At 43.1% G+C, this 20,673-nt stretch overlaps 2 protein-coding genes across 5 annotated transcripts in view; one reads left to right on the forward strand and one right to left on the reverse strand.

The window, feature by feature from the left end:
• KIF3A (kinesin family member 3A) overlaps window positions 1–4,921 on the forward strand; it is a 37,674-nt gene extending 32,753 nt beyond the window's left edge. For all 4 annotated transcript variants that reach the window (XM_015598193.2, XM_006923147.3, XM_025040632.1 and 1 more), the window contains one exon: window positions 1,916–4,921. In XM_015598193.2, coding sequence (XP_015453679.1) covers window positions 1,916–1,964 — 49 coding nt within the window. In that variant the 3' untranslated portion in view covers window positions 1,965–4,921. The remainder of the gene's footprint in view (window positions 1–1,915) is intronic.
• A 5,329-nt stretch (window positions 4,922–10,250) lies between these two features.
• IL4 (interleukin 4) lies at window positions 10,251–18,021 on the reverse strand. The gene is made up of 4 exons (XM_006923148.1): window positions 17,860–18,021; window positions 17,530–17,577; window positions 12,699–12,824; window positions 10,251–10,447 (listed from the first exon to the last, which is right to left on the reverse strand). The coding sequence occupies exons 1-4, from the start codon at window positions 17,992–17,994 to the stop codon at window positions 10,346–10,348; spliced, it is 411 nt and encodes a 136-aa protein (XP_006923210.1). The 5' UTR covers window positions 17,995–18,021; the 3' UTR covers window positions 10,251–10,345.
• Window positions 18,022–20,673: the final 2,652 nt, after the last annotated feature.

Genomic DNA, 20,673 nt, shown 5'->3' on the forward strand with positions numbered 1-20,673 from the left:
AAAGGCAACGAGATATGCTAACTAGACACAGGTAAAGGAAATTTATCAGCGTTCTAATGTAGTTATGACTTGAGCGAATAAAACCTTGCTAAGGGATTTAGGTCTTCTAACTTCTTTAGCCTTCCTGAGTAATGGAATCTATTTTTAATGTATTTTGTTCTTTCCGAATGTCTAAGTCACCTACTGTCTTAATTCCTTGATTCTTACACTAATTTTTCTAGTGAAATGCTAATAAATTTGCTTGGTTAGACTCCCAAGGTATTGTATTCAGCTGATTCATTTTTCTGTCTTAAACATTATCACAAGAACCTCGATTTCCTCAGTCAGGAGTTAAAACTTCTCTGGCCATCTTCCCCTCTCCTTTGGGTGCTAAGTGGTCTTCATGTATCATAATGTAAACCTAGGGAAGCCAGGATCTGAGAGCCTTGAGCTGGAGCTTATTTCTTCTTTTCCTGCCCTACATCAAGTACTGCTTAGCTTACTTAAACTGAACGTAAGACTTTGGGGCTCCTGAAATGAGAGGAAATAACAAACATATTTTTTTCCCTGCTTCGAGTACGTAGACTTTCGAGTTATATGTAGGGTGAAGTTGTATGATTTTATTATTTTTGTGTTACATAATCTCATAGGCATAACCTAACATTTATAAATTTGGACAGTTGAACTCAGGGAGAAGGAATCAGTAGCATATTAAAAGTGCACAGATTTTTACATTCTTTAGCATTTATGTTAAATGTTAAAAGCCAGGGGTTAAAAACTATAATCCAGCAGAAGCCATGCATAATGAATGTAATATTAATGAAAAAGCATAGCAGTTCAAAGAAACACAAATCCCTCTAGATGTTTCGCTTTTCCACTTCTAATAGAGATATTTTCCTCTTAACTCTGAAGTTAATAAGAAAAATAACAATACAAGTATGATGATAAATGGTAAGACAGTTGGCCTCAGTGTAGGCAAAAAATTAGCAGTGGTGGGGACTGGGGCAAAAGGAGAGCAGTCTGTCTGAGGTGAGTGGCTGCTACCCGTCTCCTAGTAGAGGTTTTGGGAATAGAGAGCCCCTTGTTTCTGAACCTTCTTGTTTCAAAGGGGAAACCAGAAGTTGAATTATTTACATGAGATCTCTCAGTTTTTAGTCACTTTTGAAAACTATGTGGACCTAAAACAAACAAACAATTTGATAAGGTATTTAGATACAGTTTTCAGAATGCTTGTTTAAAAATATATACCTTAAAAAAGAACTGCAACAAAAATACATGTGAGCCAACATTAGATCAGCCAAATCCAGTGTCTCTGTGAACCAGAATTAGCGTGTTGTGTTATGAAAATAATAGATGGCCATAAACATAGATGAATATACACAATAAGTGGTTTATTGATATTACATTACATGATTGTGTCCAGTGTAATGTTCCTCATTAGAAATGATAATTCATTGTGCTAAGCAAAATTGCAATAAACATGGTACATTAATGTGGCATTTCCATCAGTCTCTGCACATACATCTGTGCAGTGTTACCTCAGGTGATTTTCACGGAATAAACCTGCACTGTTAGCATACTCTGGAAGAGACTGGCCGGGAGCGGGGGGAGGTGGTGTTCAGTCTAGCAAGCATGCAGCCCTCTGGGCCTGACCACGCTGTCTAGTCCAGATTTGGAAATTGGCACCTACTTAGTCGCTCACCACCCCGGGTGGGAGGTGGAGTGCCATGCTCTTCTTGTACCTGTGCTAGGTGACCTTCCCTAGCCTGAAAAAAGTGGGCATGGATTGATTTCCTCACGTAGTCACACATGTCCAACCATGGCCTGTCTCGAAACTATGGCTGCTGCCCTGTATTATCCACTATGTAGTGTAAAGTGTTTGCATTTCAGTCTTTTAGGAAAGCATTTATGTTTTCTTTTTTTCTTCTCCAAACAGAAAGCGTTCTGCAAAGCCCGAAACTGTGATTGACTCTTTACTTCAGTAAGTGTTACAGACTGAAAATCTCAATAAAAATTAGTGACTGTCTCATGCCTGGACAAAATCTTTAATTAAAACGCTGAAGACTTCTGTGTAATTTCAAATAATGGAAATTGTAAATCATGGAGTAAGACTGGAATAATTTGTCTAATAACTTTTAGTCTATATATGTTAAGTTAATATAACATTAAAATTGCACAACTGGTAATTGTTCCAATTGTCGTATTACTCTGCAATTTATACTCTATAGGGAAATTGGGGGAGCAGCTCATACTGTAAAGAGTTGCAGTTTAAATGTATACATAAATCTGCTAGTAATTTACTCAACTACTGTATATTTAGATAACTGAATATTCAAAATAGAAAAAAGTGTCCTGTTTTGCGCACACAGTAGCAGTTCTAATTGTCTTGTGTTAGGCTGTTATATATGAATGTATGGGCTACAAAACTAAGAAATGATTCAATCCTAATACCCTGTCTAAATATGTTCTAATTTTTATATTGTCACTCATTGCATTTTAAATAGTAGATGACTGATCTTATTGATTTGTAGAAAATTTATAATTTGACAGTCTTTAGAAGTATACATGTTTAACAAACAAAAGTTGAAAATATGTTTCATCTGGTCCTCTCGACTTTTTTGTCACTTTGAGTTCAAGTTGAATATACCTTTTTGTTCTGGTTTCATGTTCTCCTGAAGCATTGAATTTGTGCCTAAATATAAAGGAGTCACAGATACAGAAAATTAAGAAGCTAAACACTGGTCACTCATCTTGCCCATATGTGTCTTATTTTTGAAGTGTGATTAATGGATGCTTTCCTTTGAGTTCTAAATTTTGATGGAAATTGCTCTGTAACTCCCAACTGAGAAAGGTCTCCATTTTCTAAAGAAAATAACCAAAGCAAGAAAAATATCTTTTAATCCTTTGCCTTTAAAATACTTTTTGTTTTTCTTTATATTTTATTAAATGAAAATATTATTGCCTGAATTTCTTCCATTGACAAATCCAGTTAGCTATATTCCTCTAAAAATAGAAATTACTTTTATAGTAAAATAAGTTGAAATAGAACTGTTTTCTTTTGTTGGCTGCTTACAAATTTTTTATTTTTTTGAACATTATGCTACACCTACACCACTTAATATATCTTTTTATGAATTTTAAAATTATATAATCAGCCATGAAACACATTGGTTGCAAGTGTTGAGACTTCATAAATTAGTATTTATTAAGTTAACATTATTTTAAGAAGTTTGGTTAAAGTAGTTTATAATTACAAAGCTGTACAGAGTGGGGTGAGTGAAGGTGATGCACTTGTGAGGTGATAGTAGAAATGTGTCCACAGACTGAAAGTGCTTTCCAGAGGTGGGCATGAAGCATCCTGTGTGTGGTGCGTATTTTCTAGGTAATAAGAATTGTGTTTAACGGGCAGCATTTTCTTTGTAACGTGTAAGATAGTTAGAAGTTTATAACTTACTCCATGGGGCATTGTTTACATACTGTGAAGACTTGAGGTGAATTTGTGTCTTGTAAAAGTTTTGTGTGAGCAGAATGTCTTGGCAATTTTGATGCACATTTAACTCTGTTATACTCTAGAGAAATCCTAATTTTACCAGGAGAAAGAAAAGATGAATACTTCTTTGAAAAGTCCACATTTCTAGCCTTTAACTATCCAGTTAATAAGAAAGGAATAACTTTTGCATTAAACTCTAAAACATTGTAGAAAATTTAAGCCAGTATGTTATGTTTTCTTTTCTATTCCATTTCACTGCAATTACGAAAAGCAACCTATAAAAAGTCAAAGTGCTGAAAATTTTAAAAAATAGTCTGCTTTAACAATTTTTTTTAAGCATTTATGCTACAACTGATTATACCAGATGGACAATAAATATTCATTTTATGAAATACCAAAATTAGATATTTGAGGCAGACCTGAGTAATCCATATGAAAACATGGACAATGACTTTAGAGCTATTTACTTAGCTCCAGTCCAAAGACACATTTACTGTGTCTTTGTGCACAAATGAAATATTTTGTAACTTCAGTCTTAATTTCATAAAAGGGGATCGATGAACAGACTTGCCCATTATATGAAATCAGCAGATTTAAAATAGGTTTTTGAATAGGTATTTTCTTTTTAATTTAAAATAGTAATATTTATTAAAAGGAGTCTTGGTAGAGGTTGTTTGTGGTATATTCTTTAATAAACCTTGTAATTGTATATACTAATAATTAGGATATTAAAACAATAGTATTCCCATTTTTGTTTAGATTGTTATAAAGTATAAAATTAATCAGAGGAGGGGAGAGTCTGCATCTCTGTGTTTATCCTGCAAGTAGAATCCATTCGACAAGCTGTGTCATCTACTTTCTAGGAAAAAGAGCCCTTTTTTGTAGTAAGAAATTCAAGGTTACTTTGGAGTTGGCAGATGGTGCCGCTTTATTTGTAACATGTTTTTTAAATTATGATTATGGTCGTGGGGTTGTTTTTTTGTTTTGTTTTATTTCCTTTTAGTCATTTTAAAAATGTCTTTCCCCTTAACTCTTATCTGAAGGAAAGTCCCTCTCTTTCCTACAGGACTGTGAATTAAGGAATGGGTGGAGTTTACATTTAAGCACGCCAGTGTCTGTGCGATTTCTTAATGTATACATTTGTTTTCCTTTTTAGTTATTCTTTGTTCTTAAAATGCTAGAAGAAAACATAGGTCTTCCTAGTGCCTTCGAGCTTATACTGTAGTCTGACTGATTTAAATCATTAATAACTTCAAAAGTATTACTACACTACTGTATACTGGCCAGAATTACAAATTGTACAGTGAGTTTGTTGCATTAATTTCAAAAGCCACACTTCCATCGTATTTTATGTATAAATTGTATTTGTTCAAGTTGTACATATTGATATTGTATATATATACGTGCAGCATGGGTTAATAAGAAATAAAAGTGTTTACCTAATGCTATTAATAGTGGTCTGCTTCTTTACAGAACTCTTTTTGTGTTTGCATCCATCCTGTTATTAATAGGCAGGCCCTTTGTGCTTGGCATCTGGGTTTCGCTTGGTTAAGGTAGGCCTGTGTAATTTCACACCCAGAAACCACCGTAAGACAGTAACAGGAGATGTTTTTGAACGTGCTTCTTCTCATTGATAAACTTTATTTTCACCAAAAATGTTTCTACCCAGTTTTGTTACCCTTTTCTCACTGGGTGATTGAGAACAGAAACTTGAAATGTGCATGTGGAATATATCTCGCCAAAAAGTAAAAGGAGACATTTCCGAGTGGTAACCGTGTGATCTTTCAGAACATTTTAATGAGCTTAAAATATCTCTAAAGCAATAATATTGCTTGGATTATTGTTCATCCTGGGTTCTTTTGACAAACATTTAGTGGTTTCCAGGCAGAGCGCTAGGAGGCCTTAAGAAATTCAGAGATCATTGAGAAGTTTTGATTTTTGTAGGCAAATTTCAAAGGACTTAAATGTGCTTTCTGCGTGGGAGAGGAGACTCCTCTGGCCGTTTTCGGCTTGCTCTCCCTTCCCAACTGCTAGCTTATGTAATAAACTCCTACACGTGTGTAGGATGTGAAGATAAATGAAAGGCCTGCCATTGGCATAAGCAAGATAGTAAATAGCGCCGCCTTCGCAGCCCTCTGCCCTCCTCCCTGTGCCCTCCTCCCGGGTTGAGTTTTGGAGGTATGATACTTTCATCAAGCAACCTGGTCCATCCCATCTTTTCCTGAAGACTCTCCAGAAATCTCTTTCAAAACCCAAGGACAAACAAACAACCCACTGTCAGCCTAAGGGACCACAGTTAGCCTGTGCCTAGGGGAGCAGTTAACACAGCTCTGAAAGCCACAACTTAAAGGAGCTGGAGGAGCCTTCTAAACACATTTGTTATAACATTATCTGAATGTCTCATTCTTAAGCCGTTTCATTTGCAAAGCAAATCAGATATTCAGTCCTCCTTCGGAAGTTGAACAAATGTGTGGGAAAATGATTATGAAGAGGCTACTTCAAAAAGAACCTGTTTCCTCTCAGCATTTATCTTGGGCTTCCTGTGACCCAATCTTCAAGCTACTTTTATCAACATTATCAGAACATCACTTTGTCTTACCCAAACGCGTTTATGGCTCTAAAGAATATGACAGATCAGACATCCTTCCACACCTGCTCCCCTCCCCCACCCCTTTTTTAGAGGGCTGGGGAAATTTTAGTTTTTAATCAAAGGCTTTATTTCTCCAATTGTACAAAGGAATTCAACTGGGACTTTACAACTGAATACGGTCTTTCTCAGAGTTGATACCAATCTTAGCAAGAGGATATTGCCTAACCCAACCCAAAAGTACCAGAGTCATCACAGAAATACTATGATGATATGGATTTCTATTCCAACATGAGTTATGGTACTTGGTCATCAGGTGTCTTCTGGATTTACCGTGTGCCTACCCCATGCTGAACAGGTCCTTAAAGCTCACAGCTTTCCCCAAGGAGGAGAGGTGGCCCTGTAAATGGAGAATGACAGCGTGGCCCTTTGAAGGCTGTAGTGAAGAGGGTGAATGGTGAGCTGCCTGGCACAGCATTCTTCCTTAGCAGCTAACATCGTGCCTAGCTCAGTCTATCTGACTGAAAGGGCAGAAAAGTCTCAGGGGAAGAGCTGATGAGGCATTAAAGCCGTCCAACACGTGGGGAAAGGCGTTCCAGGTGGAAGGAGCATCATGAGTCTGGATGCCATGTGCTTTGGTGTTATGTTTGAAGTAGAACAAAGGGCTGGGGAGAGCTGAGCCTGCAAAGGAAAGGAATAGGCCAGTATCCTACTGTGAATTTCTGTGAGCTGTGGGAAGCCACACAAGGATTTTAGGTGGGTCACTCACATCGTTTGTGTTTTAGAGACACTGCTGCTGAAAAGATTGTGAAGAATTGGAAAAGAGGGTGCTGGGAGGGCAGATGATATACAGCTTGAACTGGCCACAAGCTAAAGCTGCAAACCTCCCTCCCTCTTCAAGTGGCTCTCTTGCACTCAGGACTGGTACCTTGACTGATGGAATACATGTCTTCTCTTCACTCACATTGCCTAGCAGGTAGCCAGGTGTGCAGTCAGCACACAAAACATACTCGTGTTGGGTTTAACACTGGCTATTGGAAACAAGAAAGGAACAGACCACTCAGAGATAAAGTCGAACTAGGAAGAAGTTGACAGGAAGGATGGATTAGAAGAGAAACATTTCAGAAAGCTGAAGTGAGAATGTCTGAGAGCTTAGGGCAAAGACGGGTTCAGGAAATTCTTGGCAGGGCAGCTGACGCAGCTCCACCTGGAATGGAACTTGAACTTGAGCTGACAAATGCAACCAAGAACTCACCTTGCCCTCTGTGGAAGCTGGTAGGAACTGAGAAGCCAGCCTTGCATGCCGATAGGCCAGGCGTGTCTTGCTCCGTGAGAAAGCTGTGCATTGCAGTCTGCCCTAAAATCCCCCATTCTCAGATGATTTGGTCACCTTGAGAGGCCAATGGAGATGACATGTGGAGCATGGTGGGAAAAGACAGGGCAGGGTTACTGGCATGGACACGCCAATAGCAGCAAGAGAGTCCCTGAGGCGTTTTTATCAGGCGTTTTTATTCCTAACCGTGGCCCAAGGACGTTTCAATAAAAGCCGTAGATTTGAGTGAAGCGTTTTTTCCTTTCATTTGTTTATTCAATAAGTATTTATTACCTACTAATGTCAGGTAGAAGTGTACTATATTCATAGGTAGAAGGTGGAGGTAGCTGACAGCAGGGAGGGAGGGGTTCGGTCTTTGCTGTCCAGTGTCACCCATTTCATGCACAGGTAGGCATGGGCTGTGGCTAAGTCTCCTAAATAAATGTGCTTAAGTGACAAACATCTCAACTTTCACTTAATTCTGAACTTTTTTCACTCATTCTTTTTATGTGTGTCTTCCTTAATTCGTGCTCACTTACTCCCATTGTAAACTCAAGGGCTTATTCTTGGGTGTTTCTGTCCAGAGCCCAACATCACTTGTCTGGAAGTCAATGGAAGTGTTAGCTGCCTCTTAACCACTGAAACTTACCTTGTGACAGACCTGCCTGGAGCCTGCGTATGTCCTACCTATGGCCCATTCTAAATATTTCTTCCCGACAGCCTTTCTTTTACCATCCTGGCCTCATACACAAACTATAACCCACAACTCATATCCTGTGGCAGACTACAGCTCACATTAGCCATTGAATGCAAATGAGTCTCAAAGAAGAAAGGAAATTAAAATTTTCAGTGTGGCCTTAGAAGCCTCCATGACTCTCTTAGTTACTTGTTGCCCTTGGCATGCTGGTATTTTATGTGGGCAGGGTGAAACTGGCTGTGGTCAGGGTGAGACTTTAAGCTTTTGATTTGTTCCCTTATTTTGAAAGGGTTAAAAAGATATTACATGTTTTGGTATAATTTTAGTACTAGTATTAATTTTTGTCGCCTATGTGTAAGCGAGGATGAAAAGGATGCTCATTCACTGTTACTAGATCCATATTCTTGCAGAGCACGTCTTCAAAAGTCAAGTTTCAATGACTTGACACTCATTTTTTTCCCTTTAATTTTTTTTTAAATAACAGCTTTATTGAGTGACAACTCACATACTATAAAATTCATCCCTTTAAAGCGTACAGTTTAGTGATTTTTAGTATAGTCACAGAGCTGTGCAAACACCACCACCACCTAACATCAGAACACTTTGTCACTCCCTCTTCCTGCACCCCCCATCCCCTAGCAACCATGCCTCTGGATTTGCCCCTTCTGGACTGTTCATATAAATGGAATCACATGTGGCCCTTCGTGTCTGGCTTCTTCCACTTAGCATAATGTTTCCAAGGTCATCCATATTGTAGCATCTGTCAGTACTGCATTTCTTTTTATTGCCAAATAATATTTCATGATATGGAATACCATTCCTCAGCTGATTGACACCTGGGTTGTTTCTGGTTTTTTTCCTGTTATGAATAATGCTGCTATGAACTTTCATGCAGAGGTTTTTGTGTGGATGTATGTTTTCAGTTCTCTTGGGTGGATATACCTAGAAGTGGAATCGCCAGGCCATGTACTACTATGTTTAGCCTTTAAAGAAACTGCCACCTTGTTTTTCAAAGTGGCTGTACCATTTTCTAATCTCCCCAGCCGTGTCTGAGGGTTCCAGTTTTTCCACACCGTTGCCAACTTTGTGATTGTCTTTTTAACCTTAGTTTTGTAATATTTAAAAACATTTCATTGTTTGTGTTCACGGTCACACACAGATTTAAAATGTAAAGCCAACAGTCTCCTGCTTTTAATCACCCTTATTCCATGTCTCATTCCCAACAAACGAGCTTCCCTTTTTGGTTTTTTAGTTCTTCGTCTTTCTAGTGGCTACCATCGTAATTCCCAAGATCTTTTGATTCACTCACTGTTGTTTTTTTTTTTTCACCTTTTATTATGAAAACTTTAAAACATGTATAAAAGCTGAGTAGTAAAGTCAACCCCTATATACCCGCCTCAGCTATAGCTGTCAACTGTGGCAACTCTTGCCACCTGTTTTGGGGTTTATCAACTTTAGATACTGTGTGTTGATTTCCCTATTGAAAAGTGAAGGTTTACCTCAATCTAACCCTTTCAAATGTTTTATAGTACATTATTTTTAGATTTTTATTACTTTTGCAATTTGAATAAATAATCTCTTGTTCTTGTTCCATCAACCTTGGCTTTGCTTAACTGACCCCCTCGCCGAGGGAGCCGGGGCTCCACCTCTTTCTTTCCTCCTGCTTTTACCTTTCGACCATTTTCAGGTACACCTTTTATATTATCCGGTCGATAGCATTTACAGTCCGTTTTGCAATCACAGTTAAGTCTTCTGTGCTTTGTCTATTGGTTGGTTCTAAGACTTGGGAATCAAGAGAATTTACATTATTAGTACTTTAAGTATTGCTCACTGCAGAACCACGTGGTATGCTAGAATTACTTTTCCCCCATAGAGACTCAGTATAACAACCCTTGTGCCAATGGGAGAAGAATGTTCCAAGCACGCAGTCTTTTCAAATCAGAATTATTTGGTAGTCAGTAGGACTCATGGACCCATTCTCTAAGGTCTCTCTCGTTATTTTCATCCTGTGCAGCCTTGTATTCTTTAATCATTTTGTGCTTTATGTCCCCAGCTAGAGAGGGAACCCCGTCAGAGAGAAGCGAGCTTTCCTTTTTCACTTCTGTACAAGTTTCTCAGTAAATTAATTTGTTTTCCCCCAAAGTTGTCAAGTAAACAGCCGATGCCATTAAAGTGAAGGCTGCTGTCAGATTCTACATATACTTTATTTTATGATGACATATAAATATATAAATATTTTTTAAAAAAATAAGGCTATTAAAAACTCATAAATTAAAATATTCAGCTCCAACTCTTTGAGTATTTCTCTTGCATGGTCTTCCTTAGCGTTTCCAAGACGTTTTTCAATGTATCCTTCTTGGCTTCCTCCACAGGACAGTAGTCCTACAAAAGAAACATTTCATTAGGTTGCATTTGCTAAATATTTGAGTCTTGCTATTAGGCTCGTCTACTTGAGTCAGGCCTACTCTGGCACTTGCCACTGGAACAGTGATCAAATCGGGGCCTCCAGTCTAGCTCGACTGTGAGTCTGACTCTGCCTCTAGGCGAGCAGCGTTTACCTGTTTTCTTAAACTAGAAATGGTTACTGTACCATCACTAGTGTCTGCCTTTGGGGTGCCACAGTCTCCCAGAGGCATGTCCCACACAGCTAGGTGCTGCTCAGGGGGGCCACATGAAGGTGGAGGCCCAGACCTGCCCACTGCTGTCCTGGGCCTCTGTGGGACCTCCTGGGCTGCCAAGAGAGAGTCAGTCCATTTGCCCTCCTGCAGGTCGAACAGCAGCGCCACAGCTGAGCTGCACGTCAGGTAGAAAGGGCTCCAGGTACCTGCCACAGACCACTGCTTCAGTTCGAACCTCAGCTCTACCAATTTATTAACTGCTTAGGACAAATTACTTCACTTATAAAAGCTTCAGTTTCCTCCCATTTTTAAAATGGGAACAATAGTGCCAACTTCATGCGATAATTAAGAGAGTTGAGAGAATGAGTACAATATCAGCTTCCTGTTCTGTTATTTTATAGATAAGGCAATGTGCCCAGGGAGGGGATGAATGGCCTTAGATGACACCCGCTCTCGGCTCTCCTTCTCTCCTACACTGTCAGTAGTCTCCTCTCTACTGGACTATTCCCACTGGCCCATTAACATGTTGAATATATATATACCCCACCTTAAAAGAACTTTTCTCACCCCTCACCTGCCCTTCAGCTCTTGGTCCATTTCTCTGCAGCCTCAGAGCAGAACAACCCAAGAGAATTTCTACACTCACGGCCCCTTCGTTTTCAGGCCTCCCCGCCCCACACTCTACAGAACCCGCTTTGGTCAGGCTCTCGTTCCTGCACCGTCCATCGTGCCCAATCCAGTGGCCCTTCTCTGTCTCCATCTTACTTGACCTTTTCAGTACACTCGACACAGTGCATCCCTCCCTCCTTAAAAGGGTTTCTTCACTTGCCTTCTGGGCACCACACACTCGGTTTCCTCCTCCCTCACCGGCTCTTGCTCAGTCTCTCGCTGGAGCCTCCTCTTCCCGACCTCTGTCCGTTCGTGCCTCTAGGCTCAGCCCTTGGATCTCTCCCCTTCTCTGTGTCAACCAGGTCTTGAAATAACATCTTTCTGAGGACTCTTCATTTGACATCACCTCTCCCCTAAGCTTCAGACTTTTCCAAAAATCTCAACATCTCTACTTAGCTGTCCGATAGGTACCTCAAACTTACTATGTGCAACTTTCTGCTCAGCCTCTCACCCTGCATCACCCCCTGTCTTCCATATCTGTAAACAGCACCAACCATCCCCCCACGGACTCGGGCCAGGAACCAAAGATCGCCTTTTATCACCCCTCACAACAGATCTGTCAGCAAGTCCTTCTGGCTCTGTTTTTAGTTATATCCTGAATCTGACAACTTCCACTGCTCCCACCCATTTGAAACCACCTTCGTCCTCAGCCTGGGTCGCTGTGGTGACCTCCAACGGGCCGCCTTCCTTCTCTGCTTACCCCCATTCCGTCTGGGTCCCATACAGTAGCCAGAGTGATCATTTTAAATCACGAAAAGCAGGCCATGGCCTCTGCCCTGCTCAAAACCCACTGGGTATTTCCCGCCATGCTGAGGGTGGAATCCGAAGGCCCCGTGTGGTCTGACATCCTCCTGAAATCCCCCTCTTCACTCCGATCCACACGCTGGCCTACCTACTCATCTCGAATGCATGAAGCTCACGTCTACCTGAGGGCCTTCGTGCAGCTGTCCCCTCTGCCTGGAATGTTCTTTCCCATTAGTTATGTGGCCTGCTCCCTCGCTGAACTTAAATATCTGCTCAGATGATGTCACCAACTACGAAATCAGCCCTCTCCCTTAGAGCCCCTATGTTCTTCATTCCTGTATTTTTCTTCATGGCACTTATCACCGCTAGACTGCGTGTGGCATGTTCGGTTGCTTTTCTGAGTCTCCACTGAAACATTCGGTGAGAGCAGGGACTCTGCCTTGTCTTTAGTCCTGTGTCCCCAGTGCTAGAGCAGCGCCTGGCACTCACAGAGCCTCGGTGCACACTCGATGAATGAATGAGTGGGCTGGCTGACAGGGCAGCGCCAGCCACACGGAGGAGCGTGCGGGAGCAAGCCCGGCTGGCGGTGTCACGTAGCTTACCCTGGCCATGCTGCGCAGGTTCCTGTCAAGTTTGCCCAGGAATTTTCTGTTTACGCACTCATGGTGTTTGTAGACCTTCCGAAGCACCGTCACAGCCCTGCAGAAGATTTCATCCTCCGCTGTGTTCTAGGAAGAGAAATGCCACCAGTAGCCCTTCACTGGCTCTATTTTGAACATGGAAGACAGATTTTTTCCTTCTGATTTACTTTTTACAGGTGGACAAGTGGAGACAGTCTAGTCAATGGATCCTGCCATGTGAATGACGGCTGCTTGTCACAGCCACAAACCTCTGTAAATAACTGCTCCCAATTACTAGCAAATGCAGCAGCCGTTTCTGCAGAAGCTCCCAGGTTTTTTTTCCCTTGGAAGGTTTTGCCGAGAGGATACCTGAATCCAGTCACTGGGCTAAATAAATAACGGAGTAGGGATTTGAATGCAGAACCACCTGTCTGTAGCCCAGGCCCGTTTTTTTTTTTTTACACAACGCGAGCTATTCTTTCTGTGGTAAGCACCTACATGAGCTCATAGTCAGATTCTGCTCGCTCGCTCTCATTCTTACAAGGTTTTAAATTCCAGGTTTCCCTGGAAATCCGGCTTGCTTGTCGAATAAGTGAATGCCCATTCTTTGGCCTGGACAGTGCTGCTTTGGCCAGCATTCTCCTTTAGCCCGCCCCATGGGAGAGGCCAGTGTGTGTATAGGAACTTGGCTAGAGGTGAGTGCCAGGATCAGGACAGGTGCCCAGGAGTCTTGCCCTGGTGACCAGAGAGAAGATGCCATGGACCTCCAATGGGCATGGTCAGAACCTCCTTGGAATGCTGGCAGCTTTGATGTGGGCCTGGCCACGTGGCTCTTCTTGGGGGACATTTGGGCCTTAGAAGAACAAGCTGGGAAACAGCTCTTGTTGGGAGCCTAGGGAGAGGGGTTGTGTCTCAGTCTGAACCAGGCCTGGTGTGTCCTTTCATCTCCACTGAAGAACTAAGTCTCACAGCCTTGAGCGTGGTCTTAGCTTGAGTCCGAAGCAGCTTAGATACAGCTAACTCTGTCTCTGCCACAACTTGCTCTCGTCCCTGCCACTCCAAGTATGTCCGTGGAGCCGCAGCACGGGCACCACCTGGGAGCTCGTTAGAAACGCAGAATCTCAGGCCTCACCGCAGAGCCACCAAGTCACAAACCTGAGCTAACAGGGTCTCCAGGGGAATTTGTGTGAGAAACGCGGCCCAAGTAGCTTTTGCGATCATTACACTTACATTTTTTTCCTGGTTATCAAGCTAATACGTATTTACTATAAAAATAATATATATTCAACAAAAACGAATTCAGTCATTATCCTACCAGCTAGAGATAACTGCTATTATTCTGGTAAATAACTTCCCAGATTTTTTAAATACATTTTTTTTTTTTTTCAAAATTGGGACCAACTATTAGTCCTGCTTTGTAACTTGTTTACACAACATATAGAACAAGCGTTTTCTTAAGTTCTTCGGTAGTGTTGGAACATGAGATTGACAGCTCTTTAGGAACCCTTGGCATTTTTGTACCATAATGGATCAGTTCCCTATTATTGCAGTTTTTTGGTTCCGTAAATAATGTGGCAGCGAGGCGTCTGTGTAAACCTTTTTGTTCATCCCTTATTCCTTTAGGCCAAATCCTGCCAGGCTATAAAAGCCCCCCTTCCCTCGTGGGGCTTGCTGATCCATGAGCGGAGCCTCTGGAAGGACGCACTCAGTGAGCTGGCTAAGAGCCTTCCTGGGCCCTGGATTCCAGCTGGAAATTTAAGAGCAGCACCAGCATCTCTAGGCTCAGGGAGTCAAGAAACCTCCCTTAAATCACCGGGCCTCTGGGGGCTCTGTGGGTGAGCAGAGGCAGTGAGGCCAAGGAGAAGGCAGACACGGCCTGCGGATGCAGATGCTGTGTGGCCGGAGAGAGAGAGCAGTCAGGCTCAAGAGCCGAAAGAAGAAGACCCCTTTTGCTTGTTTTCTCATCGAAACCCAATGAGACTTTTTTGACACTCTGGCTTGGAGCCTAGAAATTAAACTGCCTCTTAGTTTTTCAAATATGGCCACGTAATACAATAAAAAACCCTCTGAAGGTATTTGTCGAAGGACTTCCTAAAGTAATTAGGATAAATAGGAACTGAAAAGAGTTTGAATCAAATGGAAAAATTTAAAAGAAAAAAAAACCCCTAATTCTAAAGACCGCCTTAGCTAAGGGTCTTCATGTTTTAGTCCCATTGACATTGAAGCAACAGGATGGCACCCCATATTGACTGCTTTCAGCCTCTCGTCCAGCTTTCGCTGCCTGAGTGTGTCTAGTCTAGCACAGCTCAGGGGCACAGGGACAGCCCAGCAGACCTAGGAGTTCAGAACTGCTCGTGGGGGTGTCAGAATGGCAAAGTGCCATCTGGGAGACGACTTCTGTGACCTCTATGACTTTACTCTGATTTAGTTCTCGACTAGCTTTATCCAGCCCTATTTGTGTTGTATCCATTGTCTCCACTTCTGCCCCAATTTAGTCAGCCAGTGCCATTTATGAGAAAATCCTTTACTTTCACTTAAAAAAAAAAAAAAAAAGAAGATATGAGGGCTGGCGTAGAGCTCCCTAAAAAATTCAGCTCTCTCTGGTAAGAAATCCCTCCAGCTAATGATACACCCATTGTAGACGCCCCGGCGGGCTGGCTTTCCACCTCACTCTTAGGCCATTTTAGTTCCAGAGACATCCGAGTACCTGCGAAGCTCAGGATTTGGAAGCCCAGCACAATCTTGCGAGCAACTGCCAAGAGCAGGATGCTACCCAACTTGGAGATACAGGAATTCTTGAAATTCCCCAAAAGAAATAAAACTAATACAATAGATTTGGGAAAGATGTTCCTCTTTGGGAACACAAAGAAGTAACTTTCCCTCCCACATGCCAACTTTGTGGGTTTAGAAAAGCACGGCCTTTCCTTGCGAAATATCCTGATAGATAAATCAGCTGCGCTGAGTCTTTGAGGAAAAGAAAAGAATGAGAAAAAGAGATTATTAATCCAAGAGAAGCAGAAGCAGGTCGGGGAAGGTGCACGAGGCAGGTTGGAGGGCAGGGAGGCAGTGGGACCGGTAGGAGGCGTCTACCTGTGCGGTGAAAGAGGCCTGGGAGAACCTGTGAGGAGGAGGGCTGAGAAGGGCTGGAAGCAACGTGGCCAGGCCTGCACCTGGCGGGGCGGGGTGAGGGGCAGCCGAGTCTCAGAGACAGCCCAGAGTAGGGGGCGCCTGGGCTCAGAGTCATAGAGGGTTTGATCATTTCCAACCACCGGCCACTTTCTCTTAGAATTATTGCTTCTCTGCAACCAGTTTTTGCATTTAAGAGTTTTATCATCTCATGGTAATAATACCTTTCACTAACTCAAGAGTTAGATTCCAACCAAGTTTCAAAATCACTTTCATTTTTCCAGATGTGGAAACTGAGGCACGAAGAGGCATGAAGACTCGCCAAAGGCCACACAGCTAGTCAATGGCAGGAGTGGGCTAAAACCACAGACTGTCTCACTTTCAGACCCTCAATGCTTCCTTTGACCCCCCTGCCCTTGGCCTTGGTAGGCTGCTGTCTGGAGAGCCCAGAGCACAATGCACGGGACTCTTGGCTATTTTACATACATATGTAAAATATTAACATATCACGTTAATATATTTTATGTAATGGTATATGTATATAAAATCTCCAAGTCCTTCCAACCTATTGATGGACACAATCTGATACGGGATGAAACCCTGAAGGACAAAATTATATAATATATATTATTCTATATTATATATTATACTATTACATAGAATTACATTATAATAGTATATATCATTGTATACCAGACTCCTGCAATCATCTGTAATGACCTGAGGTATCCAGATAAAGGCCTGAAGGACAGTTTCACGTCGGGCCTGTTTTATGGTGCTGGGATGTGACCGCCCAACCCACAGGGCTTCACTTCTGGCCAAGCTGCCCCCTGGTACACGTGGAAAGCAGGTGGTTAGGAGACCACTGGTAAATTGAAGCTTTGGGTTTTTCATTCTCAGTCGTGTGTTTCCATGAAAACAGGAACTGATGTGCACAAAGCTATTGATATGGCTGTAGTCATGTGTTTGTCAGAGAAAATGCACTATCAGCTGTCAAATCTATCTCCTCCCACTGCAGATAGAGGGGCGGGGGTGAGACGGCACAGGAGGTGGAAAGGCGAGATGCCCCGGCAGCCCGAAGCAGGGATGTGTTGGACCCCACCTGTCAGGACGGTTCCGGACCCGGAATGAGAGGGGTCGGCAGGACAGAGCAAGCCGAGGGTCTCTGGACGGCCGCCCGGAGCCGGGGGCGCTGGGAGGTGGGCAGGCTGCGGAAGACAAGGGCTCTGGCGATACCCTCTCTGTTGCCGTAGGAAGTGCCTTAGACAAAATGAAAGCTCCCTCAACCCGTAATCTCAATATCTGTTTTTGTGAGAGTATTTGGTTTTTCGGAAATGTAAGGGCCAGAGCAATTCTCTCCTCCAACAAGCATCTCTTGAGCGCCTCCTGTATTCCAGGTGCTGGGCCGGGGCTGAGTACAATCCCAAGGAGCCAGTCCTCGGCCAGGGTCTGAATTAGGATTACAAAATCCAAGCTTTCTGTCACACACCTTCCAACTCAAGTGAAACCAAAACATGTTTTGAGAGTAAAGATAAAAATTCTCATTCTTTGAAGACATTTAACACCTTATAGTTCATTTGGACCTGTTCGCTTTCTGTTAAAAAGAAGTTTCTTGTTCAAACACTTGTGAATGGCTCTCCTCTCCCAAGTCACCCACCTGCCAAAGCAGCCCCGGGGCCAGCCTTACCTTTGGGGCAGCGAAGACGTCCGCCACCATCAGCTCCATGCACCAGTCCTTGGCCCCGGCAGAAATGAGAGAGCAAGAGAACAGTCACCTCCAACTGCGCAGAGCGAGCGCGCCTCGCCAAGCAGCTCCCACTCCCTCACCCAGAAAACTTCCTACGATCTCTCAGGGAAAGGAGGAAGCAGCAGAGAAGTCTCCGCTCTGCTCCCAGTCTGCCACCAACCACCAGCTACCACCACCTTCTCTAGAAGCTGCTATGTTCTTCTTACAGTCTAAGAAATGCCCACAGCATCACCGAACATCTGGAGAGATGGTGCCAGATAGCTCACTCACCTTTCTCGTTGTGAGGATGTTCAGCGTTTTGATGATCTCTTCTAAGGTGATACTGTACCTGTGTCCATGGGTGAAGTTGCTGGTACATGCTAGTAAGCACACCAGAGCTGGAATCAGCTGGGAGGTGAGACCCATTAATAGATCTCTACTTGCAATGCCAATGTGAGACAATTAGTTTACCAGGAGAAGCTAACAATGCAATTCTGACACAGATATCTCTATATATAGATTTAAAATTGCTGAAACGAAGGGAAAATGAGTTTACATTGGAAATTTTCATTACACAAGATTGGGGCCAATCAGCGCATCTCTTCCAGGAGAAAAAAATGCCTCACAGAAACAGGTAAAATGTTCCTGTGAAATAGGAAAATGAAACCTTTTTTAAAATTAACTACAAAGTATCAGCATAGGAAATTACACCATAATTTGCTCTTTAGATTAATCTTATCAGCTTAGGGTTGCTGCTGGCTTTTTGCTTTGAAGGAAGAGGCCACAGGTGTCCGAATTTGTTTTAGTGTAGTCCTCCTGGGGAAAGATAGAGTAATATCAAGAAAGCTTGACTTAAATGGTGCTTCAGCCTGGCTTTTTCCAAGTATGGGTGGCATCTTGGAAACTTTTCTTTTGTGGAAAAGCTGATCTGGGGTTCTTTCTCTGGGTAGAAGGGAAATAATGGGCCCAGATTCTCTCCTGCCCTGGCACTCAGGCCGTCCGTTCTTCCAGGTTCAGGACTTCGGCAAAGGACGGGTAACACCACGTGGGGCTTAGTTTGGGTCCCAGCAGGTCAGTGGGTCTTTAACAATAAGGTGGCCCTAGGCAAGTGAGGTTTGTCCCCAGGCCTCAGGAATGACTATTCTTTAGACGGAACTCAAATAAGTCTTCGGCTAATTAGGAAAAAGCCACATCCTTACAGTGCCCCACCACCCACCTGCTGAGTGAGCGGCCCCACCGGTCACTCAGTCACTCGGTCACTCGCTGGGCTGCGGCAGGGTTCCTGCGCTCAGCACGCCAAGCTGCCCCCTCCCTGAACCTTTCCTTCTGCTTCCTCTCCGCTTTCCTTCTCTTGGTATCCGACCTGCCTCTCCCACCTGCTTTCCTCTGGAAGGTCATACAGAAAAGCTCCTGCGAAGGCAGCTCTGCATTCTGGACCTTACCACAGCGCCTTGTGCCCTAGGAAGGAGGGGACCTGGGTAACTGGATCAGGAAGGTCCTTCCGCCATATTTTGGAAGGATGCTTTCACTGGGACAGTGAGACAAGTTTGCCAGACTCCGCGTAATGACGCCCGACACCAACCACGTGAGTCGGGTCAGACTTCCCAGGTTAAGAGCACAACCTCCACGAAACGGCCCTCACTTCACACAGCAGCTGCAGACAGGGGGCTTCAATCCACTCTCACTTTTGGCCAACTGGCTACAAAGTCAAGAGTCCCCGTTACTCCCTCAGGTTCCATAATGTGCTGGATTGAATGACTCACAGAACTTGGGAGCACGCTGTACACAAGGCTGCACTTCATTACAGCAGAGGGATACCATTCAGATCTAGCCGGGAGAAGAGACACGGAGGATGAGGTCTAGGAAGGTCCCCAACAGCCTCTGCTGTCTTCTCCCTATGGAGTCGGAATGTGTCCCCTCCCCAGCACCTCCATGTGTGACAATGCACAGAGTGCTGCTGACCAGGGTGGCTCACTCAGGCTTTGGTGTCCAGAGTTACTGGGATGCTATCCCGGAGGTGTGGCCGAACCCTTGACCAGTCAGGTGGCTTTATCCTCCGGCCCCCTCTTTGGGAGTTGGGCTGATATCACAACAGCTTAATGATGTGGCCGGCCCCCCACCCTGAGCTGCCTCATTAAGATAAAGGACAGGGCCCAGCATGAATAGCACTTGGGAAATCCCAAGGATTTAGGGGCTGCCTCTCAGGAAGTAATGACAAAAACCAGCCAAATTCTTAATTTCAGGGGTTGAGAGCTCATCTCCCAAGAGTGGGGGACAAAGGCCAGACTTCTTTGGATAAGTTAATTTTTTTAAATTGATATTTCTTTTTTCCTTTAGCTATATTGAGATATAATTATATACAGCACCGTATGAGCTTAAGGTGTATAGCATAACGATCTGACTTACATATATTGTGAAACAAATGCAAGTTTATTTAGGTTTAAGTTTAGTTAGCTTAACACCTATCATTTCATATAGATACAACAACAAAAAAGGAAAATAAAAATGTTTTTCTCCTGGTGATGAGAACTCTTGGGGTCTGCTCTCTTAACAGCTTTCAAGTACACCGCACGGCAGCGATAACTACAGTCCCCATGTGGCACATGACACCCCAGTACTTCGTCTTATACCTAAAAGTTTGCACCTTTTGACCACCTTCATCCAATTTCCCCACCTTCCTCTGGTAAACATAAATCTGATCTTTTTTGCTATGAGTTTGGTTTCTCTGTCTGTTTACTTGTTTTTAGATTCCATCTATAAGTAAGATCAAACGATATTTGTCTTTCTCTGTCTGACTTGCTTCACTTAACATAATGCCCTGTAGGTCTACCTATGTTATCACAAACAGCAGGATTTCCTTCCTTTTATGGCTGCATAATATTCGTGAGTGTGTGTGTGTGTGTGTGTGTGTGTGTGTGTGTGTGTGTGTACCACAACCTCTTTATCCATTTATCCATGGGTGGACACTTAGATTGTTTCCATGTCTTGGCTGTTGTCGATAATGTTGCAATGAACATAGAGGTTAGTATTGTTGGTTAGTATTTTTGTTTCCTTTAGATATGTATCCAGAAGTGGAATTGCTAAATCGTATGGTAGTTCTATTTT

This window comes from Pteropus alecto, unplaced genomic scaffold (genome assembly GCF_000325575.1).
Source record: "Pteropus alecto unplaced genomic scaffold, ASM32557v1 scaffold78, whole genome shotgun sequence".
Classification (NCBI taxonomy): domain Eukaryota; kingdom Metazoa; phylum Chordata; class Mammalia; order Chiroptera; family Pteropodidae; genus Pteropus; species Pteropus alecto.

What these genes read in the sequence shown, in the direction of transcription:
- IL4 (XM_006923148.1), bottom strand. Translation starts at nt 17,994, where the DNA reads ATGGGTCTCACCTCCCAGCTGATTCCAGCTCTGGTGTGCTTACTAGCA. An exon ending in ACATCCTCACAACGAGAAAG is followed by an intron (nt 17,578 to 17,859) that starts GTGAGTGAGCTA and finishes GCCGGGGCCAAG; the next exon opens with GACTGGTGCATGGAGCTGAT. An exon ending in ACGTCTTCGCTGCCCCAAAG is followed by an intron (nt 12,825 to 17,529) that starts GTAAGGCTGGCC and finishes TTCTCTTCCTAG; the next exon opens with AACACAGCGGAGGATGAAAT.